This window comes from Kwoniella dendrophila, chromosome 5 (assembly GCF_036810415.1).
Source record: "Kwoniella dendrophila CBS 6074 chromosome 5, complete sequence".
In the NCBI taxonomy this organism is placed as follows: domain Eukaryota; kingdom Fungi; phylum Basidiomycota; class Tremellomycetes; order Tremellales; family Cryptococcaceae; genus Kwoniella; species Kwoniella dendrophila.
In genome coordinates, this window is record NC_089480.1 from 757,880 (window position 1) to 775,102 (window position 17,223).

The 17,223-nt window shown below is 38.8% G+C and overlaps 8 protein-coding genes across 8 annotated transcripts; 6 read left to right on the forward strand and 2 right to left on the reverse strand.

The window, feature by feature from the left end:
- Window positions 1-257: 257 nt before the first annotated feature.
- L201_004122 (uncharacterized protein) lies at window positions 258-1,830 on the forward strand (the record flags this gene model as incomplete). The annotated part of the gene is made up of 6 exons (XM_066219870.1): window positions 258-295; window positions 374-447; window positions 526-994; window positions 1,112-1,426; window positions 1,563-1,703; window positions 1,782-1,830. The coding sequence occupies 6 exons, from the start codon at window positions 258-260 to the stop codon at window positions 1,828-1,830; spliced, it is 1,086 nt and encodes a 361-aa protein (XP_066075967.1).
- A 340-nt stretch (window positions 1,831-2,170) lies between these two features.
- On the reverse strand, window positions 2,171-3,336 carry L201_004123 (V-type proton ATPase proteolipid subunit 2; the record flags this gene model as incomplete). The annotated part of the gene is made up of 11 exons (XM_066219871.1): window positions 2,171-2,245; window positions 2,322-2,396; window positions 2,463-2,518; window positions 2,600-2,659; window positions 2,722-2,769; window positions 2,827-2,836; window positions 2,895-2,912; window positions 2,986-3,004; window positions 3,064-3,140; window positions 3,196-3,217; window positions 3,299-3,336. 11 exons carry the CDS (start codon window positions 3,334-3,336, stop codon window positions 2,171-2,173), a joined length of 498 nt encoding a protein of 165 aa, XP_066075968.1.
- Window positions 3,337-3,764: 428 nt separating this feature from the next.
- Window positions 3,765-6,028, forward strand: L201_004124 (T-complex protein 1, eta subunit; the record flags this gene model as incomplete). Its single annotated transcript, XM_066219872.1, has 9 exons — window positions 3,765-3,788; window positions 3,853-3,877; window positions 3,960-4,106; window positions 4,178-4,298; window positions 4,358-4,451; window positions 4,514-4,566; window positions 4,643-5,438; window positions 5,522-5,863; window positions 5,945-6,028. 9 exons carry the CDS (start codon window positions 3,765-3,767, stop codon window positions 6,026-6,028), a joined length of 1,686 nt encoding a protein of 561 aa, XP_066075969.1.
- A 760-nt stretch (window positions 6,029-6,788) lies between these two features.
- L201_004125 (uncharacterized protein) lies at window positions 6,789-7,286 on the forward strand (the record flags this gene model as incomplete). Its single annotated transcript, XM_066219873.1, has 1 exon — window positions 6,789-7,286. The coding sequence occupies one exon, from the start codon at window positions 6,789-6,791 to the stop codon at window positions 7,284-7,286; it is 498 nt and encodes a 165-aa protein (XP_066075970.1).
- Window positions 7,287-8,002: 716 nt separating this feature from the next.
- Window positions 8,003-9,396, forward strand: L201_004126 (uncharacterized protein; the record flags this gene model as incomplete). The annotated part of the gene is made up of 8 exons (XM_066219874.1): window positions 8,003-8,117; window positions 8,222-8,326; window positions 8,478-8,630; window positions 8,687-8,797; window positions 8,888-8,980; window positions 9,054-9,128; window positions 9,197-9,259; window positions 9,326-9,396. The coding sequence occupies 8 exons, from the start codon at window positions 8,003-8,005 to the stop codon at window positions 9,394-9,396; spliced, it is 786 nt and encodes a 261-aa protein (XP_066075971.1).
- A 547-nt stretch (window positions 9,397-9,943) lies between these two features.
- L201_004127 (vacuolar protein 8) lies at window positions 9,944-12,547 on the reverse strand (the record flags this gene model as incomplete). Its single annotated transcript, XM_066219875.1, has 11 exons — window positions 9,944-10,342; window positions 10,401-10,519; window positions 10,572-10,694; window positions 10,774-11,148; window positions 11,211-11,339; window positions 11,411-11,533; window positions 11,599-11,721; window positions 11,784-11,906; window positions 11,991-12,227; window positions 12,351-12,437; window positions 12,526-12,547. The coding sequence occupies 11 exons, from the start codon at window positions 12,545-12,547 to the stop codon at window positions 9,944-9,946; spliced, it is 1,860 nt and encodes a 619-aa protein (XP_066075972.1).
- Window positions 12,548-13,147: 600 nt separating this feature from the next.
- L201_004128 (uncharacterized protein) lies at window positions 13,148-14,260 on the forward strand (the record flags this gene model as incomplete). The annotated part of the gene is made up of 4 exons (XM_066219876.1): window positions 13,148-13,172; window positions 13,231-13,290; window positions 13,363-13,675; window positions 13,765-14,260. The coding sequence occupies 4 exons, from the start codon at window positions 13,148-13,150 to the stop codon at window positions 14,258-14,260; spliced, it is 894 nt and encodes a 297-aa protein (XP_066075973.1).
- A 331-nt stretch (window positions 14,261-14,591) lies between these two features.
- On the forward strand, window positions 14,592-16,583 carry L201_004129 (uncharacterized protein; the record flags this gene model as incomplete). The annotated part of the gene is made up of 9 exons (XM_066219877.1): window positions 14,592-14,605; window positions 14,707-14,800; window positions 14,900-15,006; window positions 15,108-15,240; window positions 15,337-15,536; window positions 15,663-15,777; window positions 15,834-15,935; window positions 16,014-16,421; window positions 16,488-16,583. 9 exons carry the CDS (start codon window positions 14,592-14,594, stop codon window positions 16,581-16,583), a joined length of 1,269 nt encoding a protein of 422 aa, XP_066075974.1.
- Between the last annotated feature and the right edge of the window lie 640 nt (window positions 16,584-17,223).

Below are 17,223 nucleotides of genomic sequence, written 5' to 3' on the forward strand. Positions count from 1 at the left end.
GTTATTTGCTTTCGAATGTTTTGTGTTTACTCTCTGTACTATAGATATATGTTTAATGATATTTTATGATGATCTGCCTCCTCCCAAGCGATGACTGTTTACTCGGGGATTGACCGGGATGTTGCCTCACACCATTACGCGTTCTAATCTTAGTGTTTGTCTGTTTGACTTCCAGTCGATTCCACGTTCATATGATATCTACTGTTTTCATCTTTCTGTGATTTTACATCTATACATATTCAACCAAGCATATCATCATGGCCGACGTAAAGAAAAAGCAATTGGTATTCAACATGTAAGCTGCCGGTCCCCCCTGTGTCCGTTAAAATCCAGATTGAGAATAGCTAACATGTATTTAAATTACTCTAATCAGTATCGAATTCTTGAGAACTTCAGCTCAAGATGGTACAGTCAAAGAAGATGATAAAGAATCACTTGAAGTTGCAGGTAAGTTGTACCATGTGCGAATCTAAAGTGTGTGCGTAAAAGCAACTAACTGTATCTTTTTCCTTTTCATGTAAATAGTTCAATGTATCGCAGAATCATTTGGTGTAGATCCAGATTCAGAAAATGATAAAAAACAATATTCAATTGAACCTGCATCATTATTAAATATTTTAGATGTATTCTTAAAGACAAAAGCTAAATCTTCAGCTTCTACTTCTACTTCTACCCCATCCACATCAACATCAGCTTCTTCTTCTAATAAAACAGAAACATCTACCGCAAAAAAAGATAGTTATAATCCATCTGAAGAAGATAAATCACAAGCAGAACAATTAAAAACAAAAGGAAATCAATTGATGTCATCAAAATTATATGATTCAGCAATTGAAAAATATACTGAAGCAATTAAATTATATGAAAATCCAATTTATTATTCAAATAGAGCTGCTGCATGGGGTGGTTTAAATAAACATGATCAAGCTATAAAAGATGCTGAAAAAGCTTTAGATTTAGATCCAAATTTCTCAAAAGCTTATTCTAGACTTGGGTAAGTTTATATCTATATCCATCTTTTTCTTTTATCTCATCTCTTTACCTCACCTTGCTTTTTTTTTTTCCTCTTTTACTAATGTTATTCAATTATTCATGCTCACACATTATACAGTCACGCACATTTCTCATCGGGCAATTACGAACAAGCTGTTCAAGCATATGAAGATGGTTTAAAGATTGATTCAGGAAATCAAAATATGAAAACAGCTTTAGCAACTGCTAAATCAAAATTCTCTGAATCATCATCCTCAAATTCAGTAGCTGATAGAGAACCACCTTCAGGTGGAGCTGGAGGTGCAGGTGGTATGCCAGATTTAAGTTCTTTAGCTTCTATGTTCGGTGGTGGTGCAGGAGGTGCAGGTGGTGGTGGTGCAGGTGGTATGCCTGATTTAGCTAGTATGATGAGAAATCCTCAAATGATGGCTATGTAAGTTTGACGTTCTCGTTTTTAACTACTATCTTTCTAAGGAGGGGTCATCCCATATACATTTTTCAACGTATTTGGATATATAAGGAATAGAAGCTAATTTGATTGAATCGATCGAATCATTGATAACACACAGGGCACAACAAATGATGGCTAATGGTGGATTAGAAAGATTAATGCAAAATCCTGCTTTGAGAGGTATGGCTGAAAACATGCAAAATGGTGGTGGTATGCCTGATATGAGTCAATTAGCTAATGATCCTAGTTTAAGAGATTTGTGAGTTATTACCTTGGTAGTAATGTTTTTGAGAGAAAAACATTAGGTAGTTGCGACTGACGTTATTCTCATACATAGGGCTCAACAATTCATGGGTGGTCAAGGAGGTCAAGGAAGAGGTCAATAATCGCCTTCTGTCACTCCCAATGATCTGGATTGTTCTATTATGTAGAATGCATATATATATGTAGGATTTATGCAACAGATGCGTTATATCTAAATCATGATTTAACACAAAATAGTTTAAGACTTATGTGATACGGCCAATCTGCATCGTGATTTAAAATCAAATACCGTCAAGTTACAAAATGTTCTTGACAACTCAGCAGAGCGGTTTACTTCACTGATCAATTGATATGATTGAAGGACGTTGGTCATGAGTATCTGCGACAGGCTGCAAAGTAGACAAAACAATGCATTTTATGTGGATATAATCGAAGGGTATGTTCGTTGGTGACGTGACTTCGTTATGTCGCACCACACACGGCTTCCCCTGGTACGGCTGTATTGAGAATAAGAGCTACAATGAGACCGTATAAACCCTATAGCGATTTATTTTATCAGATCCTGGTGATCAAAAAGCGAAAAATCATGTCCATGATGATAAGATATACTCACGATGACCTCGGCGAAAATGAGAATTAATACCATTGAGACGAATACTCTTGATTCGTATAAATATGCGCGGACACACTATCAAGAAATGAGCATCAGCTCTTGTATTCGTTGACACATTTGTAGTACGTGAAAGTTTCTTACAGCATCTCCGACAATACCAATAGCATACCCAGCAGCTAAACCTGTAAATCCACAAGCTAAGATGAGGTTCCGTTTATATCAGCTTCTGCTTCCCCTACTACCTATTAAAACTGTTCATATTTGCCTCGATGACATACCTAGACCAGCAGCGAGATGAACGAAACCAGCAAATAACGAGTATGGCTCGGTTGGCGATACTACGTAGCATAGATTAGACACAAAGGAGTTCTACTTAAGCGTATAAACAAATGGTACTTACTATTACCGGCGATCAACACTGAGACTACTAATCCATATACCGCGATAACTAGATAAATCGAATCCATTAGATATAATGAAGGTTATACATAAGAGCTTGACTTACTACCGGACATCTATGGATAGATCGTCAGCTGCCTGCTCTTATCATGGGGTAATCTAGAGCTAACTTACAACAACAGGAATTAAGGACTAAATAGCCAGAAAAGTGTACAAGTCAGTAAGAGACAATCTATCCCATCACTAGTTCTGATGCTAAGCGTACCTTCATGATTAGATCGGGTCTATATCCAGCTGTCAACTTTATTACCTCGACAATTAATCCGGAATCGCTCAAGCTTACCTGAATGTACCTAAACCTGCGATTCCAATACCGGCTTTCGATGTACCATAAGCAGCTCCAACAGTTGAGAAGATCATCTATATTTTGAATTAGCAATTATTTGTATTCATGTAGGACTAAGCGTGAACATACAGCACTGGCTACACCAGCAAAGCTATTCAATATATCCTTGAAGTCAGCTCATCGCGATCTTGTCTGTAAAGGACATCTGAAGGCCGAGATAGCAATGACTTACCCAAAGAATGGCGCCCAAGGTGGACAAAGCTCGGACATTTTGGTGAGGTTGCTTTACAGGATAAGATGATCTGGTGACAGAAGTAAAGATATGCTAGAGATGAACGATGAATTGCTGAATGGCAAATAATAGACAAAGACACGGACGCACGATGCATCATGAATACCGGAGATGCAACGTGACGTTGTATGGTAGATGGTTATCACTTATAAAGCTACAAGCTAAAGCAACGGAATCAATTCAAGCTCAAGTATAATCCACGTCATGTCATCCCTCGAAGAACCACGCTTTCATAAGTTGAAAGTTGTACGCGTTTTCGAGATTATGGATTATGGATGATGTTGTTAATGAGATTAAATGTTCTATGGGATTCACTTCTAATCAAAATATCTGAAATCAGTATTTCATCTTGTCATCAACCCAAAAAACTACATTGGACAATTTGAGGGTATAGAACATATTCAAAATGCAAGGTAGACTTCCTCAAATGGTATGTTGATCAACTACCTCTTGGAAATACAGCCAACAATTTAGCTGACAGATCTTCATTCTAGCAACCTACCGTGGTCCTTCTTCGAGGTATGTCTAAGGAAACATTTTAGACAACTGTGTTACTGGACAGGACGAAGCATCGTGCTGACAAGCAGTTTATCGTATTCAGAGGGTACCGACACTTCCCAAGGTATAGGACAATTGTTATCCAACATATCAGCATGTCTGGCTGTAGCTCAAACTGTAGCTACAACGCTCGGACCTCGAGGTATGGATAAATTGATTGTAGATGATAGAGGATTAGCAACTATATCAAGTAAGCTTTCCTGCTGCCATTGGACCATTGCATATCACGTATAAGCCCATCCTCTAATTGATCTTTTCTAGACGACGGTGCTACTATCCTTAAATTACTTGATGTCGTTCATCCAGCAGCTAGAACTTTAGTAGATATCGCTCGTGCACAAGATGCTGAAGTTGGGGATGGTACAACTAGTGTAACATTACTGTGAGCACTACTCATGATGTCCATGCAAATTTTATGATAGCTAACCATGAACATTCCAGTGCCGCTGAGATATTGAAAGAAGTAAAACCATTTCTCGAAGAAGGTGTAGGACCCCATGTGATAATCAAAGGTTTGAGAGAAGCCAAGAGCTTGGTAAGCCTGAAGATTATAAAATATATCATAACTTGTTGATCTGGTGCTGACATTTCATTCAGGCTTTGAAGAAGATCAACGAGATTGCTGTAACGATAGATAAATCTAATCCTGAGTAAGTGGAATTCTTCCTAAATATAATTCAGGTTAAAAGCCTGATTTGATCGTTGAGCTAATTTGTGTCTTTGCAGAAAATTCCGTGAACTCCTTCTTCAATGCGCATCCACTTCCATGTCATCCAAACTCATTCACTCTCAGACACCTTTCTTCGCCAACATGGTTGTAGATGCTGTTCTTTCGCTTGACCAAAAAGATTTAGATGAGTCACTTATCGGTGTAAAGAAAGTACCAGGAGGTGGTATGCAAGATTCTCAATTGATTCGAGGTGTAGCATTCAAGAAGACATTCTCATATGCAGGATTTGAACAACAACCAAAATCGTTCAAAGATCCAAAGATTTTATGTTTAAATGTCGAATTAGAATTAAAAGCAGAAAAAGATAATGCAGAAGTTAGAGTTAATGAAGTATCAGAATATCAAGCTATTGTTGATGCAGAATGGTCAATAATTTATAAAAAATTAGAAGCTATTGTAGAAACTGGAGCAAAAGTTGTTTTATCGAAATTACCCATAGGTGATTTAGCTACACAATACTTTGCTGATAGAGATATATTTTGTGCTGGTAGAGTGACAGCAGGTGATTTGAAAAGAGTTACACAAGCTGTTGGTGGTTCAATTCAATCTACATGTACAGACATTGAACCTCATCATTTAGGTAAATGTGGTTCTTTCGAAGAAAAACAAATTGGTGGTGAAAGATTCAATTTATTCCAAGATTGTCCACAAGCAAAGACTTGTACTTTAATTTTAAGAGGTGGTGCAGAACAATTCATAGCTGAAGTTGAAAGAAGTTTACACGATTCAATTATGATTGTTAAAAGAGCTATTCAAAATAATAGTGTGGTTGCAGGTGGTGGTGCTTGTGAGGTGAGTACTAGAACCGTTTACTATGACGGTAATAGGCAATTTTCATATGATCGCTGATATTGATTGAATGTTACCTTGATTAGATGGAGATATCAAAATACTTAAGAGGACATTCAAGAACGATAATGGGTAAACAACAATTGATAGTTGGAGCCGTTGCAAAAGCATTGGAAATTATTCCTAGACAAATCTGTGATAATGCAGGTTTAGATGCAACAGATATTTTAAATAAATTAAGAATGAAACATGCTCAAGGTGATTTATGGTCAGGTGTTGATGTTGATAATGATGAAAATGTTCAAGATAATATGAAAAGATTTGTTTGGGAACCTTCTTTAGTTAAAACAAATGCTTTATCTTCAGCTGTCGAAGCTGCTTGTTTGATCTTAAGTGTTGATGAAACTGTTAGAAACCCTCAATCTGAAGTAAGCATTCTGCTTCCTTTTCCATCCGTCACCCCTAAATCTCCCCATCAGATGAAGCTAACGAAATCTCCACGTAAATAGGCTCCTTCAGCTGGTCCACCTATGCCAAGAGGTGCTGCTCAACAAGCTTTAAGAGGTAGAGGTAGAGGTATGCCAAGACGGTAGATGGAAGGTTCTCACGCAAGGAAGCAATAATTAGGAGCCTTAAAAGCATGTATAGATCGACACGTCGCATCTGCAATGTATGCATTCAACCCAAAATACAAAATGTCAATTTCGGTCTTCAGGCAGGAATTTGAACAGCCAGCAGTTTCACATACGCTTTGTAACTGTATGATCAAACGCTTCTTACATTTAGCTCAACTATCATCAGGTGTGATCATACAAAGCTATATCTCTTCAATGCAGAAAGGGCGTATCTGTTACTAGATACATAACATAGCATTTCGCCTTTAACGGTCACTCGGGTGGTGATGCTTTTAAGAGGTGAGACAAACTGATTTGTGTTTTTGAACTTAAATGTGGCGATGTCAAGATCTGATTTACAGCTTAAAATTGATATACAGCCTGATTCAAAGATATCTACAGCACTTGAAAATTGTAGCACAATTTTAGCTGTGTATACAGTGCTTACATGAGCCCCACTAACACCGGACTGCCCAGACCAGTAGGTTGTAGCATGACAGACCTATCGGTGTTCAGGCTGTGCTCACTCAAAGACCTACTTGCCGAGATATCATTTTCTGTATGATTGATCCTCATCATGTATGGATCACAATACAGTGTTGGTATCACTTATATAAGGGACACAAATGTCAATCATTCGTTTACTTTCCCCTCATTCATCAAAGAAAAACCCAGAACTCCTCCCCGAATCGGAATCTCCATAAAAAGCAATCAAATCTACATCAACATCCACTTCAACATGCAATTGCAATCAATCTTTACTATATTATCCATCATCGCTTTAACTCCTGTTACCCTTTCAGCCCCAATCGAGGATAGAGCTATAGCAGCTATTGCAGATGGTCACCTAGTTGGGACCAAAACACTTAGAACTATTCCTGCAGAGCCAACTTACCAAGTCGAGGCAATTGGAAGAGCAATTGCAGCTATTGCAGAAGAACCTTCAACTAAATTAGTAGGAGCGATTGACGGCGAACCAACTCTTCATATTGAAGCCATTGGAAGAGCTATTGCTACAGCAGATAAACCTCCTGAGAATATCCACAAGGGTGACCTGAAGATCAGACAAACAGCTGTCATCGGCGCTGGAGCAGGGGGAGGAGGGGATTTGGGCCAAGGTGTTAGTGGACCAGTCGTTACCACTCCAGTAGATTCCACTCCTGCCAGACCTATTTCTTCTGAAGTTGTGCACCAACCTGAAGTTAGACAAGCTGTATCATGGTGGATATGGTGGTAAACTGATACAGTACTGAGGAGATCAGTGGTAAGTCCACTGTAGATAATCTCATACAGCGTAGATCGTTCATTGATGGCTATTGTTGTTATATTTCACCAGATCTGAGTTCCTCTTTTATAATGACAAGAATATTTTACTCCAGCGACAAGTACAGTCATAGACGTCCAGATTATTATTGTACTTCTCCATTATAAGCGGCATAATTCTTTGATGCAACCTATCAGGTACGCCCTTCTGCGATGCGCCGCCTTTGAACAATGAGGTATAGATTGTCTCGGCAAGGTCTGGATCGAGTGATGGGTAACTGCCACTTTTCCTTTTCACACACAAAGATAATCGTGAAACGTTTGCCAAGAAACCGAAAGTGATTTAAATTGTGACCTGTGGACCAAAATGATCGACGATGCTCTCGGCGATCATCAGTGGAGATGACTATTGTTGATCGTTTCGGAAGCGAATAAGAACATCTCCGTTATCATCATCAAAAACGTTTTGATGTATTGTTCGAACATTTCAGTCAAGAAACTCGCACCATGCTCATGCTCGTACCAATTCTAGCTGGCCGATGCTCGTATATAAAGGTGAACATAACTTATAGAAAAATGAATGGACTAGTCTGATTCTCGCAATTCTCCAAAAATCAATAATTGCAATTGTTTAGAATTCATTACATCATGTTCTGGTTATCAATTTTACCATTTTTCATGCTCATTTCGATGGTGTTAGCGTCGCCTATAGCAGATCCTCCTTTTCTCAACCAGTCATCTTCATCGACTGATATTTGTGTTTGCCCTTACGAGCCAGAAAATATCGAAGCTTGGGAAAAATGTAGTGAGTTACCTTCACACATTCCTCTCATAGTTCCTTTACCCCTTGCTTTATCAAATGGCAGGTGGAACGATTTGATTTTTACTGTACCTTGTTGTTTCGCGTAGACACCGATTGTGCTCGACATAAAAAGAGAATCCATCTCTCATCAAGAGATCTATCACACCTTACTAGACAGGTCTGTATTTGTCCTGAAGATGTACCAGACTGTCGTGAGTTGTGAGACCAAATTTATCCTTTGTTTTTCCTATTAATATCGCCACAATCTTTGCTTCTACTGTATACAGTAGTCTACGTTACCATCTCGAATCTGAATATCCTGACAGCCTGCTAACTATATGTGCATTAATACAATAACCATAGCTTGTCCACTGATTCCACCACCTGATTGTTGTTATACAAACAATTACAAAAGAGATAATGTGGCAAAAATCGTACCTGCTTTAAACGCTCGTAAATGTCCTCCAAATGGTGAAGAGATCTGTCACATTGTTGATGATAAAATCGAATGTATTCGTAAGTAATTGTCAATTGTAAGAATGGTTTTATTGACAACACGTTGTTGTGAACAGCATGTATCCAAGAAAGACCTCTTTGTCCAGCATATAACATAGCTGAAACAAATACGAGTACCGATGCGATCGTTTGTTTGGCTTCAAGAGATGATGGGAGAATTAAGTGCCGTGAGTCCGTTCATACTATATATGCTCTCTCACAATGAGAGTTACTTATGGTTTGACTCATAACCTATTTTATTTGAATCGATACCTTAGCTCTTTGTCCTCCGCTTTGTCCCTTTTGTCCGATTACCAATTTCCCCTCTGCGTCAAAGAGATCAGAAAAGGAAAACAATTTACTTTGGTGTCGTAAGTGAATAACGAAGCAGAAAAATGTAATGTTACAGTACTATAGCTTAAAATGACAAAATAACTCATTCAGCACCATGTGATTATCCACCTTATCCACCTATATGTCCTGGATGTTGGTACGATGGAACAGGACAAGTAGTTTGTCGTGAGTAAATGCCATCGTTTACATTTGAGGAAACTGTGCCTGATACTGTATTCGCATCGTCAATGTAGCTTCATGCCCTTGGCAACCCTCCGAACCCACACTCGAACCAACACCGACTATTTGTTCAGAAAGTAAGTCATAATGACAAATTATCTAATATATTCTCAGACTGCTGATACACGGGTCTGACATACTAGAGAGCTGCGGACCCGTTAGAATCACTTCACTAATTACAGATATCATTGAACTTGCTCCTACAGCTAAATGATCCATATAGAAGAACTGTTCTTTATGAGAAAGCTTACTGTAGATAGTTGAATTTGCTTAATATGCTGCTTTACTAATTAACCCCATTTATGCATATCCCACCCCTGAAAGTCAATCGCGCATATGAGAGTAATATAAATATATTTGTTTAACGAACGTTATGCATATCGTCGATCCTGTTTCTGAATTATTGGTGTAGGACGTATAACCTATAAACTGCATAATGATAGTAACAAATCATTTGGATATAAGATGTAAAACAACTGTTTCTTGTCTTCCTTTTTGATATACTATTATTATTGTTATAACTTACTAAATTACAGATACATACACGTGAAATTATCATAAGGAAATATACTAAACTCCATCAAATTGTATTGGTATCTACATAAGTTCCTGTGCAATTCAACTTTCTACTTAGACTAGAATCGTGGATGAACAGTCACCAAAGTACTCTGATGTACCGAATTTTGGTTGATATCCTGATTATTATGTGGTACAGCCAGACCAACATGAAATTTCGAGTTTCGGACAGCCTCGATCTAAGCCTAATGACCACCACTCAAAGCTCGATGTACACTAGCTCTCAAAGCAGCATGTTCACTACCTAGACTACCCGTATTTCCATTTCCGTTATCATTCCCACTAGATTGTTGGTGATGAGTGGAGAAATGTGAGCCATCATTGATATCTCTGCCACCATCTTCGGTCAAATCTAAAATTCTTCTTGCTAAAGTTGCAATTTCACCTTCACCTTCACCATCTAATCCGTCATCTTCATAATCTTCATCACCTTCTGATCCTTGTGATACATCGTTTCCACCTCTACCTCCACGTGAAGGTGGTGGGGAAGCTGCTAATTGTCGTATAGATGACATGAGTATAGGTGAAGATCGAATATTGTTCGTTAATTGATCATCTTCTGCTTCAAGAAGTTGCACAATAGTCTATATTGATTGTATATCAGTGCTATGCTCAGTCATGGGGCGACGAGTTTAAACTCACCCAAACAGCGATATGCTGGAATGTAATATCAGCACTACTCAAGAATCTAACCAAGTATGCATGTAGACCGCCATCTGGCTTGTTCCATACGGCGTTGAAAGGGGCGTAGTCCTCAGCAGCTAATCAAAGAATGTTAGCTGTTGCAAGGAAATGAACCCTGGCTAAGCTTACCTTTGGAAGAGAGATTACCAAGCGCAGCAGCGGAATTACCCTGTACTTCTACGCTTGAAGAATTTGTAAGAGGAATAAGGACCTCGCAGATGCCCATTTCAAGCAGTTGAGGTTTCAGATCATCTATTGGGGAATGATATAGAAATTAGCAATGACGGAATCTTGAATGAAGAGTACAATTAAGATAGAACCCTTCACTCACCACTAAGAGCCAAAACAGCAACACAAGCAGTCATTTCACTCTGAACAGCCAATGGAACGGTTAATACCAATTCCTTGATTCGTTCTACTGCACCAGCTTCCACTATAGCACCTTTGTTTCTTTCACTTGAAGCAGCTAAGTTTCGTAATGTTGAAATTGCATGACATTGTACCTCTTCATTTTCATCAAAAGACAATAGCTCTATCAGAGGCTGTAAGAAGCCGGAATCGATGATGGGTGATTCGTTCGCTGGGTGAATCGATACGTTTCGTACACATGCTGCGGCTGAGAGTATCAAAGGAAGGTAGGAGGAATGAAGGAGTCGTAATAAGGGTTTAAGTCCATCGAATTTGACTATTTCAAGCTGGTATTTTTCTAATATTGTGAAATTCCTTAGCTATGTTTTCAATACCACGAGGAATACACAGCTAACTTACCATCACTAGCGAGATTTCGAAGTGCCAAAGCTGCTTGACATTGCACTTTCAAACTTTGACTATCCATGAGTTGTACCAAACTTTGTACTAATTTAGGCTCAGAAGTAGCCAATCGTTTTCGGTTTGTACCTGAATTTGGAAAACTTATCAGTTCCAGCTCGCCCTCACCTAAGGTGTGGATAAACTAATAGCTAACTCACCATCAACAGCTATGTTACTCAAAGCGGTAGTACAATAATACTGAACATCGGTATCAGGTGAGTTGAGCAAGCTAACCAAGACAGGGATAGCTCCAGCTGACACAAGTTGTTGTCGGTTTTCATCTAATGACGGGGGTGTCAACAAAAGCTGCTCCTTGCTCCCTGCTCTTCGGTACCTAACAACTTACCTGAATGTGTCATATTCAATAAAGCACCAGTAGCATTTCTCTGTACTCTCATATCCTTCGATTTGGCTAATCTAGTTAAAGGGATCAAAGCTCCTGATTTTGCGATCTGTGTTTTGTTCTCGTCTATGTTGATGTTTCAGCTTCTAACCCTACTGGATGGATCAGAAAGGTCAAGCTGAACTAACCGTGTGTAGCCAAGTTGGTTATACATCCTACTGCATTACATTGAACTTCTACATTTGAGGATAACATTTGTCTAATAAGAGGTTCTAATCCACCAAGTGAAACAATGAGTAATTTGTTTTCGGCTAATCAGGTAGCGATCATCAGCTATTATTCCTGCGTAGGTTCGGTGTGAATGCATCAGGTAACACAACAGAGGTTCTACTCACCATTGACAGCCAAGTTACCCAAAGCAGCTGAGGCGGCTCTTTGAACTTCATGATCATGACTTGTTAATAGGTATAAAACAGGATCCAAAGTATCTCTACCAACTTCTCTAACTTCTTTCTCTGTGATTTCAGCAAATGCTAAAGCAGCGGATCTCTGTAAATCAACATTATCACTGAATGATAAAGTTGTTAACGCTGCCAATGGTGATCCGGAAAAGAAATTTGTTGTTGATCGGTCTGAATGATAATCATGAAATTATAACGCGTCAATATACAATTCTATTCAGATTACTTGAATTGTTGATCAAATACCAGAATTGAACATCATGTCATAAAACACGATCAAACTGGTGAACTCACTCTCTAGGTATTGTAATAAATCCGCTACTGCTTCTCTTTCGTTCTCAAGTAATAATGGTTCATAATTGTTCTTTCGCCTTGGTCCGCCTATAAGTGACGTAAATTGCGTGTATCAGTATTCGCCTATTAACCGTGCGTGTCACTTAGCTTGCATGTGAGGGAAAATGTTACTCACAGCAACTGCTAACACCACCCATTGTATTCAACTGAACGGGTTACGTGTAAAAAGATGAAGTGGTGAAAGCTTATGTGTATTTTATGTTGACCACCTTCGCTGGACGAGGACGAGGACGAGGTCGTTGAGCTGTGACGTAGACGATCGAGTATAAAGGGAGTTGATGCTTCTTGAGCCTGTGTAAATGACACTTTTGAATGTCTGTTTTCGGGGCTCGCTGAATGAGAATGTGCTGAAACACAGTTGAGCCAATGGCGGGTAGCTCAAAGCAGGGTAGTTGCTGGATATAGAGATGTAATATCGTATAATGGGTTGGAATCAAAGGTGATATGATATCGAATTATGCTTGAAAGATAAAGTCAGTCTGAGACGTGAATTACAGCACAACTAGTACAAGTGCAATGACAACAATCAACAACCACAAGTTATAAGAGACGGGATCAAATATCGGATATCGATGGAATTACCTCACTGTGGCGTACTTTGTAAAATACCCGGTTATTGCCACTTGCCCCTCTTTACGCGTCATGTAAGATAATTCATGTTGATATGTTAAAAGTCAATAATGTTCATGTTAAATATGTAATTATTTGACTGTATACTTTATCATCCAGCTTTCATAATGTATGACGGACCCATCAGAGGTGGTGAGTTTAGCTTGTAACAGAGTATTTAAGCTTGACTAAAACTAATATAGTATAATAGGTACTCGAGGTGGACAAGGTGACTTCCGTTGGTCTCAAGTAGCGAACGATAAACATCGAGGTGGGTTAGCTTTAACATCGTTTGGACCAGTAATGACTATTGGAAGCTAATTCGTCTCTTCTGATAATTCAGAAAATTATCTTGGTCATACTGTCAACGCGCCGGTGGGAAGATGGCAGAAAAATTCAGATATACATTGGTATAATCGTGAAGTAAAAGATGATGATCAAGAAAAAGCAGCTAAACAAAAAGCAGAAGAAATTAGAAAAGTGAAAGAACAAGAAGAAGATGCATTATTATTAGCATTAGGTTTACCGCCTAAGCAAAGAGAACCAGTAGATGGACAAGGTTGTACAGGATCAAATGATATTCCAGTGGCAGGCCAAAGTGATTTAGATAAAGAGATTGAAAGGTTGGAAAAAGAAGAGAAAAAAAGAGAGAAAGCGTAAGTCACCTCTTGAACTCTTACAATATTTATGATTGTAATAGACATAAACCAACTGAATTGCACTGATACTGTCAAATTCATTTCAGTTTGCGAAAAGAACAACGTGCATTGAAACGAGCAGAAAAAGAAGTTAAAAAAGAAGAAAAGAGATCACATCATAGAAGTGATTCCCGGAGACATAGGGATGACGATTCAGATTATGAAAGAGAAAGAGATAAACACAGAAGTTCAAGATATCGTGATGAGCGGGATAGAGATGGGGATAGAGATAGAGGTTATGATAGAGATAGGAGAGAAAGGGATCGAAATGGAAGAGATAAGAGGTATGATGATGATCGGCGTAGAAACAGATCTAGAGATAGGGATAGCGATAGAGACAGACAAAAGGATGAAGCAAGGCAAAGAGGCAGGGACCATTCTCGTACACCACCAATCAAGCGAGAAGGGGATAGACTGAAATCCAGATCACCTAAAAGAGAGAGATCAATAACGCCGGATAGGTACAGAAGACGTGAAGAGTCGCCCGGACGATATAGAGATCGAGATGTCAAGCCTAGCAGAGATGAGATTGAGCGACGCTAGGTGTGCTTCGTGTATAGTCATATATAGATGTGTTGCATTGTAATATGTAGCCTTGAGCTTTTACACATCTTCGGGGCTGTCCTGCTCCCTCATTGCAGGCAGCATAGCAGCGGGTGCCTTTATGTGCGTTACGTAATTGCACCTGAATTATTGTTGATGATCGGTTGACGTCGCTTGTTAGTTAGTCTTGGACTGTTGATGCGATGTGCGCCGAGCGTATTCGTTAAAGGTATTTTATATGGTGTTTGCCATCTTTCACTTGCCATTATACTTTATACTATCAAATTCGTTCTAATCAATCATCAAGCTACAAGTATAATAACAGGTTATAATGTCTTGGTTCTCGTAAGTATTCAAGCATATAATCAATGTCAAACAGTTACATGGATTTGACCAACGTTTGATTGAAAACAAACTTTGCTGACCGCTGGACATCGTGCTTGTAGACAATCATCGTCATCTGCTAAAGATATTTCAAATTTCTATCCAGTCACTTCATACACAAGTGGATTTGGTGAACTTACTTCTGCTGATACAGCTGTAAGTAAAAGACTATCTTCAATCTCCCACTTTGCTTTACAGCGATAGAAACGTTGTTGAGCACGAAGAAAGCTAATGCGATAGACCCGAAAACCATAGTGGGCAAATACATCAAATAAGGGATTCCAAACTGAAACTCAGATTTGGTACACAATCTTAGAAGATGGTACTTGGGTCATGGCTCAGCTTATTTGGTCTTACGTTGGGTTAGTGCAGGATCTAGCGGTTGATCATCACTCACACCAGGTGATAGAGTATTAGTTCAAGATATAATAGCTGACATATCAACTTTGTTTGGCATTCACAGTGTCTTCCTCATTCCAGCTACTACTCAAATGACTTTCAAGGTATATAACCCGAATACTAAGAATTCAACTTGGAGATCAATAAACGCAAGTGGGTCCAAATTCGACAAACAGAACTTGAAAACAGATCAATTTGTGAGTAAACCCATTCTGCATAAACATCGGCGTCGCATAAATGGATATCACCGCTCAAGCTCAGTATATAAACCTTTCTCGTATAAAACCCATTAGGAAATCAAACACTCCGGATCACCAACCACAGAAGAAACCTACCATATTACAGCAAACTTGGATAAAAATGTACAATTAGATGTCACTTTTACTAGACCATCTGAAGCACCAGGTTTCAAATACGGTCAAGGTTCTCAAGGCGGTATCTCGACTTTCGGTAAAGATAGAGAAGAATCAAAAAGAGATGGTTTCGTCGTTCAGTGAGTTTGTCTGGTACACAGATTCACCGTTATCTCATCCGCATATACCAATACTCTCAGGATTTCTAGATGTTTGTAGGTCTTTGTTCTGCTCGCTAACTTAAAAAAACTGATTATACCTTTTAGCCGATTCCATCCTCTCGCTAAATCTTCCGGAACTATCACTATCGATGGTAAACCTCTAGATGCTAGTGGCGAAGGAATGTTCGTACATGCAATTCAAGGTATGAGACCAAACTTGGTAAGTGTAATATGCTGAAATTCCCGTGTTTGTGAGCTTACTTTTGTGCTCATCAGGTTGCATCGAGATGGAATTTCGCCTTCTTCACCACTGCTCCCAAGGCTGAGGACTTCAAATTAGGTGTTGTCAGAGCTGTTCAAATGGAATTCGAAACCACTGTGAGTGAATCTTTCACACACAGTAATTGTAGTTGCCCAGTTTCAGGTTAATTCCACGTATTGATGATACTGCTATAGGATGACTATGGACCTAAAGGAGCCAAATCAGGACGGACCAAGGTAAACATAGGGGCAATCTATACATCCAAAAATTCACCTTTGATTGTTACTGGTCAAACACATGCACCAGCCTCTGCACCTGATTCTTATCCACGATTAAACGATGATGTCTCAAGTGCTACACATAAATCATCCATTAAAGATAAAGAAACAGGTTATTTAGTTCCATCTTCAATTGAATACGAATGGGCATCAAATAAAGTTGAAGGTGAAGGTAAAGTCTCTGCTAAAGTTACACAAGATACTGCAGGTGCTATTGTTGGTCAAGGTGGTTTAATTGAAAAAGTGGATGTCTTGGCTGAAATTCCTTATGTTATAAGAAAAGGTTTAGCTGCTGTGACTGGTACTAAACCTTATATCTATCAAGTAAGTTTATCTTCGTTGTATGCGGAACATCTTCAACTAACAAAGTATTATCGTTTTCTCAAACAGTACCATAACCAAGCCATCCTTAACGTCGAAATCGATGGTGAAAGTATCCCTGTCAAGGGTTACCTATTCAATGAAGCTTCTTTCGTATCCGAGTAAATCGTAAAGCAATAAAGTTTGGATTTCTTCTCTTTGTCTCTTGATACGTCCTCCAACCATTAATGCGTTCTACACATACATACAAAGCAAATATACAGTACAATAGCTTGGAAATCTAATTTAGTAAAGCCTGATTTTAATATGAATTGTTGATGTATATAATATGCGTTTTATCATTCATGGTCAATCACCATATACGTGTTTGATTTCAGGATACTGCATAGAGACATCTAATGAATCATCCACAACAATTCATGATAGTGACGGTGTATGTACTAAACAGCAACAAACTGATTGGGGTCTTTGCAAACGATGACTTTGTATGAATTCAAGCTAATTGACCTTAGTAGAAGACCTCTTGGCATCCTCGAGCCCTTTGTCCCCAGCAGAATCAGAACAAGCTATTGAATGAGATCATCGTAACAATTCAGCTCTATTATGCAAGCAACGATATTGTATAAGTTTTATCAAAAAATCATGAGTTACATGGACTTACGAAAACAATGTCTTACATTTCTGATATAATAACAAGTTGGTTTATTACCATCTGGACAAAGGTTGCCGCAAACTGAAAAAAGGGTAATCGTACGTTAGATACTGTCGTATGCTGTTGGAACGATAGGAATCAAGCTCAAGATTC